Source organism: Leptodactylus fuscus, chromosome 2 (assembly GCF_031893055.1).
Source record: "Leptodactylus fuscus isolate aLepFus1 chromosome 2, aLepFus1.hap2, whole genome shotgun sequence".
Classification (NCBI taxonomy): Eukaryota; Metazoa; Chordata; class Amphibia; order Anura; family Leptodactylidae; genus Leptodactylus; species Leptodactylus fuscus.
Genome location: NC_134266.1, coordinates 111,625,884 through 111,649,546, shown reverse-complemented (window position 1 = coordinate 111,649,546; position 23,663 = coordinate 111,625,884). Strand labels below are relative to the sequence as shown.

The 23,663-nt window shown below is 45.2% G+C and overlaps 1 protein-coding gene across 1 annotated transcript in view; it reads left to right on the top strand.

Annotated features, from left to right (window-relative positions):
* The first annotated feature begins 4,641 nt into the window (after window positions 1-4,641).
* The window catches only part of ABHD10 (abhydrolase domain containing 10, depalmitoylase), a 41,037-nt gene continuing 22,015 nt past the window's right edge, over window positions 4,642-23,663 (top strand). Inside the window, exons 1-3 of the mRNA XM_075264397.1 lie at window positions 4,642-4,734; window positions 16,675-16,819; window positions 17,726-17,845. Coding sequence (XP_075120498.1) covers window positions 4,642-4,734; window positions 16,675-16,819; window positions 17,726-17,845 — 358 coding nt within the window. The remainder of the gene's footprint in view (window positions 4,735-16,674; window positions 16,820-17,725; window positions 17,846-23,663) is intronic.

Below are 23,663 nucleotides of genomic sequence, written 5' to 3'. Positions count from 1 at the left end.
CCTCAACTATGAGAGACAAAATGTGAAAACAAATCCAGAAAATCACATTGTCTGATTTTGTAAGAATTTATTTGCAAATTATGGTGGAAAATAAGTATTTGGTCAGTAACAAAATTTCATCTCAATACTTTGTTATATATCCTTTGTTGGCAATGACAGAGGTCAAACGTTTTCTGTAAGCCATTGTTACTCACCTATCCTGCACTCTGGTGTTGCATTATACTGTGTACAGGGGGGCCGCTATGGGACATCACACTGTCTGGAGGCTACTAAGAGACATTATAGTGTGTGTAAATGGGGCATTATACTGTGTGGGGGCCAGGAAAGGGTTGCTATGCCATGGGGTGCAAGTCAAAAGTTTGCTGTGGGGCCCAGTCTTTGCTAGTTATGCCCCTGCATCTTATGCATGAGGTAGTGATTAATCCACAAGCTGTCACATGTAATACACATGGATTTTCAGTTTTTATTGTGACCTTATATATGAATGAGTGGCAATATATGTTAATAATGTCCTTTCTTATTATTCGATATTCTTGGTAATTTTGTGTATATGTATTTATGACGAATTTCTGTATGTTAATTTTGATCACAAATAGACCATGTTTCAGTTATAAATCATAATGACCTTACTCTTTATTTTTATTTTTTTCAGCTCCACAAGGTAAGTGTAATTTGTGAATTTTTCCCAATGAAATTGTTTTGGTGAAGTAAATATGTTGTGAATACTACATCTTGCTATTGTATACGTGCAGATTTTTTTTCTGCTGTACCTACATGCAGATTTCACATGCACTACACTCTTCTGCACATGGATTCCATACTGAAAATCTGCAACAAATATACCATGCAATAAAAAAGGACATACATACTGTATGACACTGGTGTACCAGTGTACGTACGTAATGTCATATATGGGTATAAACTGATATTAGGGCACAGCCAGACACAGAAGGGAAGAAGGAAAGAAGGCTTATTTGGTTTTTGGAGCACAGACTTAGATGGTTTGTTTTTTGGATGCCATGACACTGCAGAGACCCTAAAATTGCCCTTACAAAATGGGGTCACTTCTTGGGGAATTCCAGTTTACTGTCACCACCAGGGCTCTGCAAAAACAACATGGCATCCAGAAAGTCCCTCTAAATCTGTACCTCAAAAGCTAAAAAGTGCAGTGCTCCTTCCCTTCTGAGCCCTGCTGTGTGCCCAAGCAGCAGTTTATACCCACATATATAAATTTTTTGACCCCCGGGATGGCCCCTTAATAGTTTTAGGAGTGTAGGTCTTCGACAACACAAAGTGGGTGCAACATGTTGGGCACCGAAATGGCATATTTCTTTAAAAATTTAAATTTTTGGGAAGAATTTTTAGTCTCAAAATGATAATACCCCTTGATACATTCCTTGACGGGTGTAGTTTCTAAAATGGGGTCACTTTTGAGGGGTTTCCATTGTATTGATACTTTAGGAGCTCAGTAAATGCGACATGGCACCTCAAAACTATTCCAGCAACATCTGCCCTCCAAAAGCCAAATAGCGCTCTTTCCATTCTGGGCCCCATCATGTTCCCATACAGCAGATTACCGTGTTTCCCTGAAAGTATGACACCCCCTGAAAGTAAGGCATGCGGGGGTTTCTGTTGAATAGCCTAATATAAGGCATCCCCCGAAAAAAAGGCATGCCCGGCAGTGGTGTGCGGGGTTTCGGGGGCGGGGCTTAGCGAGCTCCACTTCACTGACACAGCAGCCATGCTCTGTGCTCCGTGTACACAGCAAAGCCGGCTGCTGCCTCTGCTGTTGTAGGATGAGCTCTCCCAGCTCATCCCAGAGGCAGAGACAGCAGCTTCCATACAGAAGAGGCAGCAGCCGGCTTTCCTGTGCACACGGAGCACAGAGCACGGCTGCTGTGTCAGTGAAGTGGATCTTGCAAAGCTCCGCTAAGCCCCACCCCCCGAAGCCTAGCTAAGCCCCGCCCCCCGAAGCCTAGCTAAGCCTTGCTCACCACTTCCAGGACGAACAGCAGAACCAGCGCTGCTAGGAAGAAGGGAAAGGTAAGTATGATACCTTCCCCCCTCCCCTACACTACCTACAACCGGCAGTCATGCTGACGCTCCACTAAGGAAGTGCCGGCATGACTGCCGGTTGTAATAAGGCACCCCCCGAAAATAAGACAGGTCCTATATTTAGAGTGACAATTTAATATAAGACACTGTCTTATTTTTGAGGAAACACGGTATGTTCACATATGGAGTATTGACGTGTTCAGGAGAAATTGTGTAACAAACTCTGGGGGGCTTTTAATTCTTTAACTACTTGCAAAAATTTAAAATATGGCGCTAAATGGACAATTTATTGGAAAAAAAAAGTAATTTTTTATTTTTACGTCCCAATTAGAGATGAGCGAGTACTGTTCGGATCAGCCGATCCGAACAGCACGCACGCATTGAAATGAATGGAAGCACCTGGTACTTCCACTTTGACGCCGGCCGGCAGCTTAACCCCCCCCGCGTGCCGGCTACGTCCATTCATTTCAATGTGTGCGTGCTGTTCGGATCGGCTGATCCGAACAGTACTCGCTCATCTCTAGTCCCAATGTTAATAAAATCTGTGAAACAACTGTAGGGTCAAAGTGCTCACTATACCCCTTGATAAATTCTGTGAGGGGTGTAGTTTCCAAAATAGGGTTACTTTTAGGGGGTTTCCACTGTATTGGTACTCTAGGGGCTCTGCAAATGTAACATGGCACCTAAAAATATTCCAGCAACATCTGCCCTCCAAAACCCAAACAGCGCTCTGTCCATGGGGTATTGCCGTGTTCAGGAGAAATTTTTTAACTACCTGTGGGGGGCTTTTTCTCCTTTAACCCCTTGTGAAAATGAAAACTTTAGGGATAAAGTAACATTTTAGTCATTTTTAATTTACACATTCCAATGTTAAAATGTGAAACAGCTGAAGGGCCTGTGTGTCATCAAAGGTCCTCAAACAACACTATATGCACAATATTGGACTATGAAGTACAGGCAGCAACTCCATTCTGTGTTACATACAGAGACTGCCTGTCTCTGCAATAATGAACACAATTGAATTAGCTAGCCTAACAGAAGAAATTAAAGCCGCTCCTCTCCCCTATCTGATAGCAGGGATCTAGGTCACGTGGTGTAGACACAGGAATAGCTAGATACACAGGCTTGCTCCCTGCACTTAGCCCCTCCTCCCTCCTGAGAGCAGCAGATACATCACTTGACTTTTGAGCAGATAAGTCAAGGGCTGTGTCAACAAAGAATTGAATAAAGTAAGATAGTGGACAAACAAAGCAGTTTTGCTGAAGCAGTGTATTTAGGAAAAGTCTTACATCCACATTAACAAGCAGTATAGATAGGATCCTTGTGATGGGTCAATTTCATTTGCCCCAAGTTTTATATTCCCCCATCAATTTACCCCCACAGTTTAGCATAAAAAGAAACTGATACCTCTCCTCGCTCCCCTGTCACTGTGTCGGCAGTCTCTTCTCTCGGAGTGTTCTAGGAGCTGTAGGCACGATGTGAGTAACATCATGAGTTGAATACATAGGCGATTAAGGCAGGAGCTGTCACAGCTCAGCTCCTGCTTTAACGCTGCTCTCCGACTCCTGCATATGTAGGCGCGATGTGATGACGTCACATCGCATCTACAACTATGTGAGTGAGAGAGACTGCAGAGAGAGCGGCGGGGGAGCATTGGAAGAGTGAGTATAAGTGTTTTTTTGGTTAAACATTGAGGGGAACATAATGTAGGGGGGCCATGAAACTGGCTGCAAATGAAGGGGGGGACGGCTTGACACTGTGGCAGATGAAGTGGGGGGGAATGGCATGAAACTGGGGGCAGAGATGGGGGGGACATGAAACTGGGTACAGATATGGAGTTTGGACATAAAACTGTGGGCAGAGATGAGGCGACATGAAACTGTTGGCAGAGATGGAAGGGTGACATGAAACGGGGCAGATGAAAGAGTTATGTGAAATTGGGGGAGAGATGGAGGGGGGGACATGAAAATAGAAGGAGAAAGGGCGAAGTCAACATAAAAGTGAGCGGAGCTAAATTTGCCGCGGCCCACTGCACATTTTGTCCCTCTTCCTGCTCTTCAAAATTTGGGAGGTATGCACTAGTAAGGACCTTGTCATAATATAGCAGGAGGATTTAGCCAAATCACTGCCAGCTGAATGCGATTTCAGTTCAGAACCTGACCACTAGGGGGCAAAAAGGTAAAGGGGATATACGGTGGACACAGACAGTGGGCGGGCCATTTACTATACCAGGTCCATACGGAGTAAATATTTAGTCCCAGACCATTTACATTGAACTGTTCATAAGGATGTTTCTGACACTAACCTCATACACACTTTCTTAAGAAATACGAACAGGGTTACAAATCACCTCTATTCAAATTCTACACAGCAACTTCAATTGTCCTATTACACGTACTTGTGTCCCTCAAACCATCCGGCACAATCCCTAATAAAACAGGCAGCAGGCAATGACGTGGCCAGCTGCAGTCACCGCAGCGCAGGCAGTACGTAGGACAGCACTGCAAGGACCCGGCGCGGGAAATTAGAAAGTGCATAGCAAAGGCAGCAGATCATACAGGCGGCGGTAGTTCTGCGGTATCGGAGATGAAGAACAAAAAACGCACCCGCCATGTGCCGCAGCCGGAAGAGTGTGGGGTCTGGCTAGACGCATCGCAGCTTAAAAAGAAAGCTCATCAGGTGATCAGGACGTTTCTTTCCAATGTGAATAGTGCTGTGGCTATATTTGGGGTGATGTCTTATTGTAATGATACGTGTATGGGGAGATACAAAAGCAAGACTTAGAGGGGTATGGGGCTAGTTGTGTGGTATGGAAAGAGACCCTCTATATTCCCCCCTCTGCCACTTATAGGGATATGTGTGTGCATATTGTTTTCAATGCAGAAGAGTGAGGCTGACCGATGGCAGGTAAAGCTTGGCGTGGCTAATAATGCTGCCCACTAAACTTCCATACTGGCAATCTTGAGGAGATGTAGATGCACCGTCACTTGGCTCTCATTACAATGGGGAGGGACAGCACTTACTTATGTCACCACTTTTCTAATAGGGTCCCTTCATTGGCGGTGGTAAAACAAAAAAACCTGCTGATAGACCTCATCTACAAAAAGTACATATTAAATGTGGACCACAGCACCAGATTATGTGATGCAAAAATTTTAGATCATTTTTAGACCAAGGACCCATGTGGCAAACTGCAGCTTTAAACATCGCAGATAATAAGCTTGTGTTTTTCACTGGCTTTGCAACTTTGCTTCCCCCATATAAATCTATGGGGAAATTGCAGTGATTCGACATGTAACATTAAAGGGGTTGTCTGGGATAAATAGAAATCCCTAATCTAAAAACCCCTCCTACTTTCTAAATCACATAATTAATCAAAAATGTATATTTACCCATGTCATGTGACCCCCATGGACATTTTCTGATTATCTGGTGACGATTAGAGATGAGCGAACAGTGTTCTATCGAACTCATGTTCGATCGGATATTAGGCTGTTCGGCATGTTCGAATCGAAACGAACACCGCGTGGTAAAGTGCGCCATTACTCGATTCCCCTCCCACCTTCCCTGGCGCCTTTTTTGCTCCAATAACAGCGCAGGGTAGGTGGGACAGGAACTACGACACCGGTGACGTTGAGAAAAGTAGGCAAAACCCATTGGCTGCCGAAAACATGTGACCTCTAATTTAAAAGAACAGCGCCGCCCAGGTTCGCGTCATTCTGAGCTTGCAATTCACCGAGGACGGAGGTTTCCGTCCAGCTAGCTAGGGGTTAGATTCTGGGTAGGCAGGGACAGGCTAGGATAGGAAGGAGAAGACAACCAACAGCTCTTATAAGAGCTAAATTCCAGGGAGAAGTTTGTCAGTGTAACGTGGCACTAACGGGCTCAATCGCGCAACCCAGCTTTCCCAGGATCCTGAATGGAATACACTGTCAGTGTATTCCCGTATACCCGATATATACCCCGATACCCGTTCCAACGGTGTGCCCCCCCCCACCTTCACCCCAGAAATACCCTGCAAGTCCCCTAGCAATAGAATTGGGGCTATATACACCCACTATTTTTGCTACTGCCATATAGTGCCATTGTCTGACTGGGAATTCAAAGAATATATTGGGGTTACGTGCACCCACAATTTTTACTACTGGTATACAGTGCCAGTTTCTGACTGGGAATTCAAAGAATATATTGGGGTTATAAATACCCTCATTTCTTGCTACTGGTATATAGTGCCATTGTCTGACTGGGAATTCAAAGAATATATTGGGGTTACGTGCACCCACAATTTTTACTACTGGTATACAGTGCCAGTTTCTGACTGGGAATTCAAAGAATATATTGGGGTTACAAATACCCTCATTTCTTGCTACTGCCATATAGTGCCAGTTTCTGACTGGTAATTCAAAGAATATATTGTGGTTACGTGCACCCACAATTTTTACTACTGGTATACAGTGCCAGTTTCTGACTGGGAATTCAAAGAATATATTGGGGTTACGTGCACCCACAATTTTTACTACTGGTATACAGTGCCAGTTTCTGACTGGGAATTCAAAGAATATATTGGGGTTACGTGCACCCACAATTTTTACTACTGGTATACAGTGCCAGTTTCTGACTGGGAATTCAAAGAATATATTGGGGTTACGTGCACCCACAATTTTTACTACTGGTATACAGTGCCAGTTTCTGACTGGGAATTCAAAGAATATATTGGGGTTACGTGCACCCACAATTTTTACTACTGGTATACAGTGCCAGTTTCTGACTGGGAATTCAAAGAATATATTGGGGTTACGTGCACCCACAATTTTCACTACTGGTATACAGTGCCAGTTTCTGACTGGGAATTCAAAGAATATATTGGGGTTATAAATACCCTCATTTCTTGCTACTGCCAAATAGTGCCAGTTTCTGACTGGGAATTCAAAGAATATATTGGGGTTACGTGCACCCACAATTTTTACTACTGGTATACAGTGCCAGTTTCTGACTGGGAATTCAAAGAATATATTGGGGTTACGTGCACCCACAATTTTTACTACTGGTATACAGTGCCAGTTTCTGACTGGGAATTCAAAGAATATATTGGGGTTACGTGCACCCACAATTTTTACTACTGGTATACAGTGCCATTGTCTGACTGGGAATTCAAAGAATATATTGGGGTTATAAATACCCTCATTTCTTGCTACTGCCATATAGTGCCAGTTTCTGACTGGGAATTCAAAGAATATATTGGGGTTACGTGCACCCACAATTTTTACTACTGGTATACAGTGCCAGTTTCTGACTGGGAATTCAAAGAATATATTGGGGTTACGTGCACCCACAATTTTTACTACTGGTATACAGTGCCAGTTTCTGACTGGGAATTCAAAGAATATATTGGGGTTATAAATACCCTCATTTCTTGCTACTGCCATATAGTGCCAGTTTCTGACTGGGAATTCAAAGAATATATTGGGGTTACGTGCACCCACAATTTTTACTACTGGTATACAGTGCCAGTTTCTGACTGGGAATTCAAAGAATATATTGGGGTTATAAATACCCTCATTTCTTGCTACTGCCATATAGTGCCAGTTTCTGACTGGGAATTCAAAGAATATATTGGGGTTACGTGCACCCACAATTTTTACTACTGGTATACAGTGCCAGTTTCTGACTGGGAATTCAAAGAATATATTGGGGTTACGTGCACCCACAATTTTTACTACTGGTATACAGTGCCATTGTCTGACTGGGAATTCAAAGAATATATTGGGGTTATAAATACCCTCATTTCTTGCTACTGGTATATAGTGCCATTGTCTGACTGCGAATTCAAAGAATATATTGGGGTTACGTGCACCCACAATTTTTACTACTGGTATACAGTGCCAGTTTCTGACTGGGAATTCAAAGAATATATTGGGGTTATAAATACCCTCATTTCTTGCTACTGGTATATAGTGCCATTGTCTGACTGGGAATTCAAAGAATATATTGGGGTTACGTGCACCCACAATTTTTACTACTGGTATACAGTGCCAGTTTCTGACTGGGAATTCAAAGAATATATTGGGGTTACGTGCACCCACAATTTTTACTACTGGTATACAGTGCCAGTTTCTGACTGGGAATTCAAAGAATATATTGGGGTTATAAATACCCTCATTTCTTGCTACTGCCATATAGTGCCAGTTTCTGACTGGGAATTCAAAGAATATATTGGGGTTACGTGCACCCACAATTTTTACTACTGGTATACAGTGCCAGTTTCTGACTGGGAATTCAAAGAATATATTGGGGTTACGTGCACCCACAATTTTTACTACTGGTATACAGTGCCAGTTTCTGACTGGGAATTCAAAGAATATATTGGGGTTACGTGCACCCACAATTTTTACTACTGGTATACAGTGCCAGTTTCTGACTGGGAATTCAAAGAATATATTGGGGTTACGTGCACCCACAATTTTTACTACTGGTATACAGTGCCATTGTCTGACTGGGAATTCAAAGAATATATTGGGGTTATAAATACCCTCATTTCTTGCTACTGGTATATAGTGCCATTGTCTGACTGGGAATTCAAAGAATATATTGGGGTTACGTGCACCCACAATTTTTACTACTGGTATACAGTGCCAGTTTCTGACTGGGAATTCAAAGAATATATTGGGGTTATAAATACCCTCATTTCTTGCTACTGGTATATAGTGCCATTGTCTGACTGGGAATTCAAAGAATATATTGGGGTTACGTGCACCCACAATTTTTACTACTGGTATACAGTGCCAGTTTCTGACTGGGAATTCAAAGAATATATTGGGGTTATAAATACCCTCATTTCTTGCTACTGCCATATAGTGCCAGTTTCTGACTGGGAATTCAAAGAATATATTGGGGTTACGTGCACCCACAATTTTTACTACTGGTATACAGTGCCAGTTTCTGACTGGGAATTCAAAGAATATATTGGGGTTACGTGCACCCACAATTTTTACTACTGGTATACAGTGCCATTGTCTGACTGGGAATTCAAAGAATATATTGGGGTTATAAATACCCTCATTTCTTGCTACTGCCATATAGTGCCAGTTTCTGACTGGGAATTCAAAGAATATATTGGGGTTACGTGCACCCACAATTTTTACTACTGGTATACAGTGCCATTGTCTGACTGGGAATTCAAAGAATATATTGGGGTTATAAATACCCTCATTTCTTGCTACTGCCATATAGTTCCAGTTTCTGACTGGTAATTCAAAGAATATATTGGGGTTATAAATACCCTCATTTCTTGCTACTGGTATATAGTGCCATTGTCTGACTGGGAATTTAAAGAATATATTGGGGTTACGTGCACCCACAATTTTTGCTACTGGTATATAGTGCCAATTTCTAACTGGGAATTCAAAATGCGCAAGGCTCCCGGAAAGGGACGTGGACGAGGCCGTGGGTGAGGTCGGGGGAATGGTTCTGGGGAGCAAGGTAGCAGTGAAACCACAGGGCGTCCCGTGCCTACTCCTGTGGGGCAGCAAGCATTGCGCCACTCCACAGTGCCAGGGTTGCTTGCCACATTAACTAAACTGCAGGGTACAAACCTTAGTAGGCCCGAGAACCAGGAACAGGTCTTGCAATGGCTGTCAGAGAACGCTTACAGCACATTGTCCAGCAGCCAGTCAGACTCTGCCTCCTCTCCTCCTATTACCCAACAGTCTTGTCCTCCTTCCTCCCAAAATTCCCAAGCTTCACAGAACAATAACCCCAACTGTTCCTGCTCCCCAGAGCTGTTCTCCGCTCCTTTCATTGTCCCTCAACCTGCCTCTCCACGTCACGATTCCACGAACCTAACAGAGGAGCATCTGTGTCCAGATGCTCAAACACTAGAATCTCCTCCATCTCCGTTCGATCTGGTGGTGGATGACCAGCAACCCACCCTCATCGACGATGATGTGACGCAGTTGCCGTCAGGGCATCCAGTTGACCGGCGCATTGTGCGGGAGGAGGAGATGAGACAGGAGTTGGAAGAGGAAGTGGTGGATGATGAGGACACTGACCCGACCTGGACAGGGGGGATGTCAAGCGGGGAAAGTAGTGTGGATGTTGAGGCAAGTGCAGCACCAAAAAGGGTAGCTAGAGGCAGAGGTCAGCAGCTTAGGCGAAGCCAGGCCACACCCGGAATCTCCCAAGATGTTCCAGTTCGTACCCAGCCCCGAAAAACTCCCACCTCGAGGGCACGTTTCTCGAAGGTGTGGAGTTTTTTCAAGGAATGCGCCGAGGACAGATATAGTGTTGTCTGCACAATTTGCCTCTCGAAATTGATTAGGGGCTCTGAGAAGAGCAACCTGTCCACCACTTCAATGCGCCGTCATTTGGAATCCAAGCACTGGAATCAGTGGCAGGCAGCAACGGCAGGACAAAGGCCGCCTGCCGTTCACGCCACTGCCTCTGCCACTGCCTCTGCCACTGCCACTGCTGACTGTGCTGGCGATGCACTCCAGAGGACGAGCCAGGACACCACTTCATCTGCCTCCGCCACTTTGTTGACTTCTCCCTCATCCTCCCCTGTTCCTGTCTTATCTCCTTCTCCTGCACCATCAAAGGCACCATCAGGCGCTTCTTTACAACAACCCACCATCTCTCAGACATTGGAGCGGCGGCAGAAATACACTGCTAACCACCCACACGCGCAAGCCTTGAACGCCAACATCGCTAAACTGCTGGCCCAGGAGATGTTGGCGTTCCGGCTTGTTGAAACTCCCGCCTTCTTGGACCTGATGGCAACTGCGGCACCTCGCTATGCCGTCCCTAGCCGTCACTACTTCTCCCGGTGTGCCGTCCCCGCCTTGCACCAGCACGTGTCACTCAACATCAGGCGGGCCCTTAGTTCCGCGCTTTGCACAAAGGTCCACTTGACCACCGACGCGTGGACTAGTGCATGCGGACAGGGACGCTACATTTCACTGACGGCACACTGGGTGAATGTAGTTGAGGCTGGGACTGCTTCCCAAACTGGCCCGGTGTACCTCGTCTCCCCGCCTAACATTCCTGGCAGGGACACGAGAAGAACACCCCCCTCCTCCTCCTCCTCTACCGCCTCCTCCTCCGCCACCGCCTCCTCCTCCGCCACCGCCTCCTCCTCCGCTGTTAGATTGACCCCAGCTACGAGTTGGAAACGTTGCAGCACTGGCGTTGGTAGACGTCAGCAGGCTGTGCTGAAGCTGATCAGCTTGGGGGACAGACAGCACACTGCCTCCGAGGTGAGGGATGCCCTCCTCGATGAGACGGCAATATGGTTTGAGCCGCTGCACCTGGGCCCAGGCATGGTCGTTTGTGATAACGGCCGGAACCTGGTAGCAGCTCTGGAGCTTGCCGGACTCCAACATGTTCCATGCCTGGCCCACGTCTTCAACCTAGTGGTGCAACGTTTCCTAAAGAGCTACCCCAATGTTCCAGAGCTACTGGTGAAAGTGCGGCGCATGTGCGCCCACTTTCGCAAGTCGACAGTAGCCGCTGCTAGCTTAAAATCTCTCCAGCAACGCCTGCATGTGCCACAACACCGGCTTTTGTGCGACGTCCCCACACGCTGGAACTCAACGTTTCAGATGTTGAATAGAGTGGTTGAGCAGCAGAGACCTTTGATGGAATACCAGCTACAAAACCCTAGGGTGCCACAAAGTCAGCTGCCTCAGTTTCTCATCCATGAGTGGCCATGGATGAGAGACCTTTGTGACATCCTACGGGTGTTTGAGGAGTCCACAAGGAGGGTGAGCTCTGAGGATGCGATGGTGAGCCTTACAATCCCGGTCTTGTGTGTTCTGAGAGAATCCCTGATTGACATCAGGGATAACTCAGATCACACAGAGGAGTCAGGGATAGCATCCGATCCGTCACAGCTGGAGAGTAGGTCCACACATCTGTCCGCTTCATCGCGTTTAATGGAGGAGGAGGAAGAAGAGTTGTCCGATGATGTGATGGTGATACAGGAGGCTTCCGGGCAACTTCGAATCGTCCCATTGTTGCAGCGCGGATGGGTAGACATGGAGGATGAGGAGGAAATGGAGATTGAACTTTCCGGTGGGGCCAGAGGAGTCATGCCAACTAACACTGTGGCAGACAAGGCTGAGTTCATGTTGGGGTGCTTTACAACCGACAAGCGTATTGTCAAAATCATGGAGGACAACCAGTACTGGATCTTTGCTATCCTTGACCCCCGGTATAAAAACAACATCTCGTCTTTTATTCCGGTAGAGGGGAGGGCCAATCGCATCAATGCTTGCCACAGGCAATTGGTGCAGAATATGATGGAGATGTTTCCAGCATGTGACGTTGGCGGCAGGGAGGACAGTTCCTCCAGTAGGCGACCAAGTTCTCACCGGTCCACACAAACGAGGGGCACACTGTCTAAGGTCTGGGACACCTTGATGGCACCCCCTCGCCAAAGTGCCGCCACAGAGGGTCCTAGTGTCACCAGGCGTGAGAAGTATAGGCGCATGTTGCGGGAATAGCTTTCCGACCACAGCCCTGTCCTCTCCGACCCCTCTGCGCCCTACACGTATTGGGTGTCGAAGTTGGACCTGTGGCTTGAACTTGCCCTATATGCCTTGGAGGTGCTGTCCTGTCCTGCCGCCAGCGTCCTATCTGAGAGGGTGTTCAGTGCAGCCGGTGGCATCATCACTGACAAGCGCACCCGTCTGTCAGCTGAGAGTGCCGACCGGCTCACTTTGATAAAAATGAACCACCACTGGATAGAGCCTTCATTTTTGTGCCCACCTGTGTAAAGCACCCCAACATGAAACTCCATGTCTGTACTCAACCTCTCCAATTCCTCCGCATCCTCATACTCATCCACCATAAGCGTTGCACAATTCTGCTAATACTAGGCTCCCTCCAACATGATTTCCCCCAACTCTGCTGGTTAGAGGCTCCCTCCACCCTGATTTCCACCAACTCTGCTGGTTAGAGGCTCCCTCCACCCTGCTTTCCCACAACTCTGCTGGTTAGAGGCTCCCTCCACCATGAATTTGCCCAAACTGGGCTGGTTAGAGGCTCCCTCCACCATGAATTGGTCCAAATTGGGGTTTTTAGAGGCTCCCTCCACCATGAATTGGTCCAAACTGGGGTTTTTAGAGGCTCCCTCCACCATGAATTTGCCCAAACTGGGCTGTTTAGAGGCTCCCTCCACCATGAATTGGTCCAAACTGGGTTTTTTAGAGGCTCCCTCCACCATGAATTGGTCCAAACTGGGGTTTTTAGAGGCTCCCTCCACCATGAATTGGTCCAAACTGGGGTTTTTAGAGGCTCCCTCCACCATGAATTTGCCCAAACTGGGCTGGTTAGAGGCTCCCTCCACCATGAATTGGTCCAAACTGGGCTGGTTAGAGGCTCCCTCCACCATGAATTGGTCCAAATTGGGGTTTTTAGAGGCTCCCTCCACCATGAATTGGTCCAAACTGGGCTGTTTAGAGGCTCCCTCCACCATGAATTGGTCCAAACTGGGGTTTTTAGAGGCTCCCTCCACCATGAATTGGTCCAAACTGGGGTTTTTAGAGGCTCCCTCCACCATGAATTGGTCCAAACTGGGGTTTTTAGAGGCTCCCTCCACCATGAATTGGTCCAAACTGGGGTTTTTAGAGGCTCCCTCCACCATGAATTGGTCCAAACTGGGGTTTTTAGAGGCTCCCTCCACCATGAATTTGCCCAAACTGGGCTGTTTAGAGGCTCCCTCCACCATGAATTGGTCCAAACTGGGTTTTTTAGAGGCTCCCTCCACCATGAATTGGTCCAAACTGGGGTTTTTAGAGGCTCCCTCCACCATGAATTGGTCCAAACTGGGGTTTTTAGAGGCTCCCTCCACCATGAATTTGCCCAAACTGGGCTGTTTAGAGGCTCCCTCCACCATGAATTGGTCCAAACTGGGCTGTTTAGAGGCTCCCTCCACCATGAATTGGTCCAAACTGGGGTTTTTAGAGGCTCCCTCCACCATGAATTGGTCCAAACTGGGGTTTTTAGAGGCTCCCTCCACCATGAATTGGTCCAAACTGGGGTTTTTAGAGGCTCCCTCCACCATGAATTGGTCCAAACTGGGGTTTTTAGAGGCTCCCTCCACCATGAATTTGCCCAAACTGGGCTGTTTAGAGGCTCCCTCCACCATGAATTGGTCCAAACTGGGTTTTTTAGAGGCTCCCTCCACCATGAATTGGTCCAAACTGGGGTTTTTAGAGGCTCCCTCCACCATGAATTGGTCCAAACTGGGGTTTTTAGAGGCTCCCTCCACCATGAATTGGTCCAAACTGGGGTTTTTAGAGGCTCCCTCCACCATGAATTGGTCCAAACTGGGGTTTTTAGAGGCTCCCTCCACCATGAATTTGCCCAAACTGGGCTGTTTAGAGGCTCCCTCCACCATGAATTGGTCCAAATTGGGGTTTTTAGAGGCTCCCTCCACCATGAATTGGTCCAAATTGGGGTTTTTAGAGGCTCCCTCCACCATGAATTTGCCCAAACTGGGGTTTTTAGAGGCTCCCTCCACCATGAATTGGTCCAAACTGGGCTGTTTAGAGGCTCCCTCCACCATGAATTGGTCCAAACTGGGGTTTTTAGAGGCTCCCTCCACCATGAATTGGTCCAAACTGGGCTGGTTAGAGGCTCCCTCCACCATGAATTGGTCCAAACTGGGCTGGTTAGAGGCTCCCTCCACCATGAATTGGTCCAAATTGGGGTTTTTAGAGGCTCCCTCCACCATGAATTGGTCCAAACTGGGCTGTTTAGAGGCTCCCTCCACCCTGCTTTCCCACAACTCTGCTGGTTAGAGGCTCCCTCCACCATGAATTGGTCCAAACTGGGGTTTTTAGAGGCTCCCTCCACCATGAATTGGTCCAAACTGGGGTTTTTAGAGGCTCCCTCCACCATGAATTTGCCCAAACTCTGCTGGTTAGAGGCTCAATCCACCCTGATTTTCAAAACAAATGTTGGTGCCAACCTCAACTTACTACAAGGGCCAAATTCACTGCTGGTGACAAGCTCTCCTCACTGCAAGTGCCAAATACACATGTTTCAAGGTGTTTTCCTACTGTCAGAGAGGTGGTATTGAGTGTGTAAAGTGTGTAGTTGTTAGGCTGTGATGTTGGGGTAATAGAGGGTCTTTGGTGTGTTAGATGCCCCTAGACATGCTTCCCCTGCTGTCCCAGTGTCATTCCAGAGGTGTTGGCATCATTTCCTGTGGTGTCATAGTGGACTTGGTGACCCTCCAGACACGGATTTGGGTTTCCCCCTTAACGAGTTTATGTTCCCCATAGACTATAATGGGGTTCGAAACCCGTTCGAACACACGAACAGTGAGCGGCTGTTCGATTCGAATTTCGAACCTCGAACATTTTAGTGTTCGCTCATCTCTAGTGACGATCAGTTTCCAGAAACGGAACATCACTATTACACCCCCATCCACTCCATCATTACATATTATTCTTCCTGTCTAGGCTTCCTTCTGTGGGGAATGGCTCCTCCTCCCTTGAAGTCAGCCCGTGCATGTGCAAAAGAGCCGGAGTTCTGGCTTTGTGCTGACTCTATTGGACAAGCATGGGAGCCTGCGCAATAGAGATGTAGTGAAAGCTACAGTGCTGGGACTGCTGCACGCTGGCAGTCTCAAGAGGAGGAGCCATTCCCGAAAGGAATCGAAGACAGGTAAAGTATAATAGGGTACAAGGTTGCGAAGGGCTTGCAGTGGGCAGAATTGCTAGGAGGCCGCATCAGAATCCTGTCCAAAAAATGGCATCCAGTCATGGCATTCTGCTTCGGATTAGGCCCAAATGAATGAGCCTAGTCGGGAGGGAGTGTCGTGCCACGGCAGATTCAGCCGCGGAATGCGCGGCAAGAATGGTCATGTCGTTTCTTTTTTCCGCTACTAGGTAGCAGCAAAAAGAAGCGAGTGGCTCCCATTGAAGTCAATGGGAGCCGGTTTAAAGGCAGCGAATTTTGAAGAGGATTCCATGACAAAATTCACTGCCAAAAAACCCTGTGTGTACTTGCCATTAGTGAGCAAGGGTCAGTATCTCTACTGCTTGTCCAGCGTTCGGCTCTGTGTTGTTTGGATCTGCAAAGAGAACTTGAATGACAGAGAACCTGTCCGCTAAAAAAGTGGTTACTCATGGACCCTATAAACTATAATGGGATGTCTATTGGGTTTCCGATGGTTCAATACTGAAACTGTTGGAGAGAAAAGTCCTCCATGCAGGACTTTTCTCTCTGCCAATTTTAGACAGAATCTGTGGCAGAGACTCTAACGTAGATGTTACCCTAGTCTTGCAAGCTGTTCTACTTTGCAGGGACTGTTATCCCTATATCCACAGAATATGACATAAATGCCTGATAGATGGACGTCCCACCTCTAGGATCCTCACCTATCTCCTGAACAGTGGATTTTGGACCCCCAGCCTGATGAGGTGGTCGTTCACTGCAACATCCAAGAGGAGAATGAGGTGGTTGCATGTGTTCTATGAGAGTTCCTTGACTTTCATAAAAGCGAATGTAGAGAGATGGGGCCCACATCTATTTTGTGGCTATGCTATAAATGCTCAAGGCTGTATGTATATCCTTTAAAGTGTCTATAAATGTTTTTTTTTTTTTTTATAGGCCGTGATCCCCTGCACAACCTCAAGATTTAATCCACTTTTGAGAAGACAACCTACCGATTCTGTGTTGGTTGAGTTTACCCAAACAAAATCGCCTCAGCTTTGCACCAAGCAGACATCAATGTATTCCTTCTTCTCCCCAGCTGGTAATGACCTCTCATTGACGCTACCATAATAAGGCCACTGGCTAAAGAGAACTGACAAGATTTCTGAACAATCTGCCACTATATATAGTGCTTAGTTTAAATTGTAATGTACATAGTGTCTATTTACTTTTTATACCTTCAAAAGATAACTTCTAGTTCCTGAATTAAATCTCTATTTCCTGTTAGCTATATCTCATTGTATAAGTGTGTTCACACTACTGTTAGTAGTGTCCATTGCTAGCATCTGTTACAAAATGTTAACTGACACTAACAGATTACAATGGGATTTGATCTGTTGTCCGTTTTCACCAAATCCATCAAGTTTTTTTTTAGCAAATGTAATAATGTGGGGTGCATGACTTTTGTGTCTGTTCAAAATAACATTCTTATGACAGACCCATTTTTTTTTTTTTTTTAACTTAAAAGGGAGTCTATCACCGCCATCAGCTCCCATAGTGCTGTAGTTGCAGTTAGCAGAATAAAAACCTTACTTTTCCTAAGTTTCTGAGCCCCAGGGATATGGAAAAACACTTTTTTTTTTTTTATTCAAATGAGGATCTTTGAGCACAGGGGGAGTTTTCTTCTATTACTGAGCACTGCTTCATCACCACTGAACACGCCCATCTGGCATTCAGCTCCTTCCCCTGGGCAGTGTGAGAACACTGTGCAGAGACAGTTATAGACTCCCTTTACTGTCTCTGGCTAACTGACTGTTATGGACGGTCATCTGTTATACTGTCCAGTATTACCGTTTTGTTTTTTTTATGGACACGATCAGAACGGACATCCAACAGTAGTGTAAACACCTCCTAAGGAAATGATGACTGTGTATTCAAATATGCCTTCTCTAGATTGAATGTTTTGCTTCTCAGTAGTTTTCTCTACAGAATCTGTTGTCTTTTCCAGGTAATAAGAGTAAAGAATTTTGTATTACTGATATTAATACGTTGACTCGTGAAGCCTCTCCAAAGCGTGAGAAAAGAACTGCTCAAGAAACCCCAAGTGTAATGAAACTTTCACCCATTGGTAAGTGGCCTGTATTAAACACAAGTAAATAATCTACCTACCTGTTGTTTTGCCAGTTAGTTACTTAGTTTTGATATCTGGGAGATACAGATTTCAACAGAAACGGCCGCGCTAATAGGAGTTGAATGGAAAGAAGTCCTTTTTCCAACTAGTGGAATAGTATAAACCTGTTTAGCGCCCTATTGTTAGGGTGGGCGTAATCAGGTCTTTTTAGTCACCGTCTAAATATGGCAGCGTCTTCGGTCATTCGACACTCTGGTCGAGAACAATATGAAGATTATAACTGGGGGATATACCCTCAGGTTGGATGACCTACTCCGCGCTCTTTACAGTGAAATGAAGAATCGTTTTTGGTATTATTAAACACCAATTTATTAAAGATGACGCGTTTCGGGGTTTTCTAGTACTTCACGTGTACCACCCCTTCATCAGATCTCTATTCTTCTATTTGCAATTTCTTGGGCAAGAAATCTTTAATAAATTGGTGTTTAATAATACCAAAAACGATTCTTCATTTCACCGTAAAGAGCGCGGAGTAGGTCATCCAACCTGAGGGTATATCCCCCCGTTATAATCTTCATAGTTTTGATATCTGTTAAAAAAAAAAAAATGTTTAAAATTACCAAAACTGCGACTAGATATTGCACTTGTGATTGGCAATTTATGGATTCCCAGAGCAGTAGACTTCATGGTTTAGGCCAGTTGTAAAAGCCAATGTATATATTAACCCCTTAAGGACACAGCCCAAATGTATGTTAAGGACCAGGCCTATTTTTTCAAAATTGACATGTCACTTTAAATGGCAATAATTTTGAGACGCTTTTAAGTGATTTTGGGATTATTTTCTCGTAACACATTATACTTCATGTTAGTGGTAAACACTAATCAATATTTTTGTATTTACTTATTAAAAAAATAGGAAATTTGATGGAAATTTGGAAAAAATTGCAATTTTCAAAATGTGAAATTCTCTGTTTTTCAGGCAGATAGTTATACCACCCAAATACAGTAATAAATATTATCTCCCATATCTCTGCTTTATATCGGCATCATCTTTTGATTGTATTTTAATTTTGTTTTGGACGTTATAAGGCTTACAAGTGTAACAGCGATTTTCCAGATTTACAAGAAATGTAACTGTTTGGTTTTTTTTGTTTTACACTTTTTTTTTTTTTAAAAAAAACTTTTTTACATTGTTTTATTTGTGCTGCAAGCACACTAGAACCAGTGATCAGAGAGGATCGCTGGTTCTATACTAACTACAGACTGCAATACACGTGTATTGCAGTCTATAGAGGAAGCTAGCTATGCAGATGCATAGACTAGCTTCCCCTCGTCCTGGCATCCAAGGGGTTAACCCTCCCCCCATCGGAGCTCGCTCCGATGGGGGGAGGGATTAAGGAGCAGCGTGTAGCTGTAAATTACAGCTCACACAGACTCCTGCTGCCGGCAACATGATTTATAGCCCGGCCAAACCCCTAGGGTGCCATGATCACTATGGATCATGGCACCTTAAGGGTTAAACAGCGGGGGTCGGTGCAATCACCGTCCTTGCTGCTACAAGGGAAGCCTGGCTGTCAGATACAGCCGGCCTCCCATGGAGATCGCACGGGCTCTGCTTCTGAACCCGTGCGATCTCTATCACGTACAGGTACGTGGGAATGCGGGAACTAACCACATTCCCTGACGTACAGGTACGTGATTTAGCGTTAAGGGGTTAACCTGGTAAAAAAAATTTTTCCTAATGATCTCTGGGGAAAAACAGTGGGTTGATAGACGTTCATTCTCCAAATCAAGGAATAAGTCATAAGAATCTTATTGATGGGGATGAGATGCCTGGACCCTCCCACCAATGAAGCATGACTGAAGAAGCAACGCTTTGGCTGGTTATCTTTATAGATCAGAAAGCAATACCTACTCACTAACTTTGCAGTTGCCTTGGGTGTCTGATTTTTGCCTGTCCCTTAAGGGTCCGTTCACCCGGTGTTACCTGGCGTTGATTCTGACACGTAAACTTGTATCAGTCAGTGCTGTAAAACAGAATCCCACTAACTTCAATGGGTTCTGTTTAACGCACGTAACAAATTGAAATCAATGGGTTAAAAAGCCTCCCATTGATTTCAATGTGTTACGCTTGCTAAATGGAATCCATTGAAGTCAATGGGATTCTGTTTTGCATTGCTGACTGATACGAGTTAACGTGTCAGAATCAACGCCGTGTTACATCGTGTGAACGAACCCTAAAACATGCAAGTAACCTTGTTTTGACGTTTGATTTTTATGTATGTATTTTTATTCTCACCAGGATCTTCTCCCGTTATGAAGCAAATTTATAGTGATCGTGAGACTGCTAACAATCAGGAGGACATCAAATTGTATAACATGAACAGAAATACAGAAAAGTTTGTAAATTCAAGACAAAATGAAAACTTTGAGAAGAGTTGTGACTTGGGGAAACCAGGTAACCATGTTGGTTACATGTTCAATGACTCTATATGTAGTGCTCAACAGAACTCTCTGAACAGTCCTATGACTTGCCGGACCACTGGATTTGATTCCAAGTACCAGTATAACTTGTATGACTCTGAATGTGCTCAGGACAATTATAATAAACCGAACAATTTTCCTCCACATCAGTGTGAAAGCCAGCTGTTTACACAGGATACACAGGGGAACAAAGTCATACGTCACAGGTTCACAAGTGATCGATGTACGAAGGTACTGCATGACAGAACTAATGTCAATTGGCACACAGGAAGTCCGGTGAAAGAAAATCTACAGACCGTGAGTGATGAAGATTCCCTCTGCAAAATGTTCACCCAAGATTCTGAAGGAAATATGGTCATTAAACATTAGTCATTTACTTTCAGCTCCATCTTCGTAAAACACAAACACTGAAATGGATTGTTGATTATCTTACAACTCAACAATGCAGACTCCACCACAACAGCTTGAAAATATGATTTATTTATTTTTATATAGCTGGCCATGAATTAAAAAAGTGAGTGGCACACGGGGATGTCGCCTGTGCACGGGCCTTGCTTCTGCGGCCCCTTTCATTAAATGAATAGATGCCACGGAAGCAAAGGCTGCAATAGCACAGGAATAGGACCTGTTCTGTATTTTGCAGCCTGGACTGTCGACCCGCACACGGGACTGTGTAATTCACAATTGTGTATGGACCCATAGAAATGAATGGGTCAGTGTGCTATCCGTGAAATACATGGGTTGCATACTGAACACGGCCACAGTCATCTGCAGCTGGTCCCATGTTGTGGAAAAGCAGCTTTTTTTTGTTACAACTATTGTTACAGTTTTGTGACTCAAAGCCACAAGTAGGCTATAAAAGAAATAGGAAATATAAATGAAGTTCTTATACTTCCCCCTTCTGTTCAAACTACTCCTGACTTTGGCTCAAAAAAACAAAAAAAACCCAGCAAACTCTACAACCAAAACAGCTAATTTTCCTTGAGTGGAGCCTTAGCCTCAGGGTCTATTCACACAGAGGAAAATGGTGTTGAATTTTTCACGCTGAAAATAAATCCTCCCATTGATCTCAATGGGTTCTGCTAGGTTTTTTTTTTTTTTCCACTAGTGGAATTTTCTGCTAGTGGAAAAAAAGGGGACCCTAAGGCTGCTTTCACACAGTCAGTGTTTAGTCAGTAAGGGTGCATTCACACTGAGTAAACGCTAGCTTATTCTGAACGTAAAACACGTTCAGAATAAGCGGCGTCTAAAGCAGCTCCATTCATTTCTATGGGAGCGGGGATACGAGCGCTCCCCATAGAAATGAATGGGCTGCTTCTTTCACTCCGAGCAGTCCCATTGAAGTGAATGGGGAGTGCCGGCATGTACGCTCCGGCATGAGCAGAGCTTGCCGTATACGCCGGCACTCCCCATTCACTTCAATGGGACTGCTCGGAGTGAAAAAAGCAGCCCATTCATTTCTATGGGGAGCGCTCATATGCCGGCTCCCATAGAGATGAATGGAGCTGCTTTAGACGCTGCTTATTCTGAACGTGTTTTACGTTCAGAATAAGCTAGCGTTTACTCGGTGTGAATGCATCCTAATTGTGTGCCAAAACTAGGAATGGGTTATAAACACAGAACAGGTACAAGTATTTCTATTATACCTGATTTCTGTGTAGTTTCCTAATTTTGGCTCACAATCACTGACCAAACACTGATGTGTGAAAGCAGCCTAAGGGAGCCTTCACACGGAGTTTATGCTCCGCTCATTCAACAGATCCCATTTCTATGGGTACTGGCATACACGCTCTACCCATTGAAATCAATGGGAGGCTTTTTTTTTTTTTTAACCTATTGCTTTCAATGTGATATGCACATATCGCATTGAAAGCAATAGGTAAAAAAGCCTCCCATTGATTTCAATGGGTAGTGTGCGTATGGCAACACCCATAGAAATCAATGGGATCTGTTTTATTGCCACTCATTCTGAACGAGTTTATGTTAAGAATGAGCGGAGCGTAAACTCTGTGTGAAGGCTCCCTAAGGTTGCATTGGCACAGCCGAGTCCAGTCCAGGAAACTTAGTCTATGTGTGGGCCTTATTTCCCACAATCAACACTGTTGTGTGAATGGGGCTCACTGCATAATAGTTATTATACAGTGATATTTCAAACACCCAGAGTAGAACTGTATCGAAGTAACAGCTTTATGTTTATTTAGTACTGTAGAGATCCAGTTGTTTTGGGAGCTCACTGCATCATGACTTACTACAGTTCAGAAAATATGCTCTGTGTTTCCTAAATAGGACTTAGTTAGCTGCATACGCCCTAAGCCTGGAGACACACCGTGCTTACTCCTAGTAGGTTAGTCATTTGTAAGATTGGAAGGTTTTTGTTTTTTTTTTTAAATCTGATTTTTTTTTTTTTTCTTAGAACAAATAAAATATCTTTCTATTTACAATGTCGTATATTTATGAACTTATCAGGGTTTCGCAGCACGAGAAAAAATTCTAGGTGCTTCTTGTACCTTACTACAGGCCAGTCTACTTGTCTCCATTATTGCTACAATACTTACCCAGTGTAGAAACACAAAATGAGAAACTAATATACCGTATATATCGAGTGCTGAAAAAGTCCACTTCGGCTTATACTCGAGTCAGGGAGAGATGACTTGGGGTGGCCCTGGAGACAGCGCTGCTGTCTCCAGGGCCGCCAAGTCCTCTCTCCCTGACTCCAGTGGCCGCCTCCACAAAACACTGGGATGGCGCTTCAGACCCCTGGTTCAAATTACCGTAACTCCCAATATTGCAACTGCACGCGCTGTTCCGTTAAAGCACACGGATCCCATAGACTATAATGGGGTCCGTGTGCTTTAACTGAACAGAGCGTGCAGTTGCGATTATATTCCGTCTGGGGGGGTCCTCATGCGGACTCCTTCAGACTGAATACATCGCAGTAAGATGATGATCATCCTTACTTACCCCTGGTCCTGCTGCTCACCTTCAGCTTGGCTCCTCCTCCGCTCACCACCATCTCCAGAATGAGAGTGGCTGACAGTGCAACCTAGGCCACTAGAACCCATAGCAAACCATGCCCCTTGCACTATGATAGGATCCCATCCAAGCGAGGGAGGAGCTTGTGGTTGCTTTGGATACCTACTGGTCGGATAGCAGAAGTACCGGTATGCTTCTGCATTTTGTAAATGCAATGTGTGGTACATTGTTATTGATGGGGGTTTGGGGTGCAGTAGGTGCTGGGGAAGGGGTGGCGTTTTGTTTGTCTAATTGCCCCTTTCCTGAGACTGGGTTCCCCCCAATTGGAATTCAGCCTGACTACAGCTAGGCTGAATAT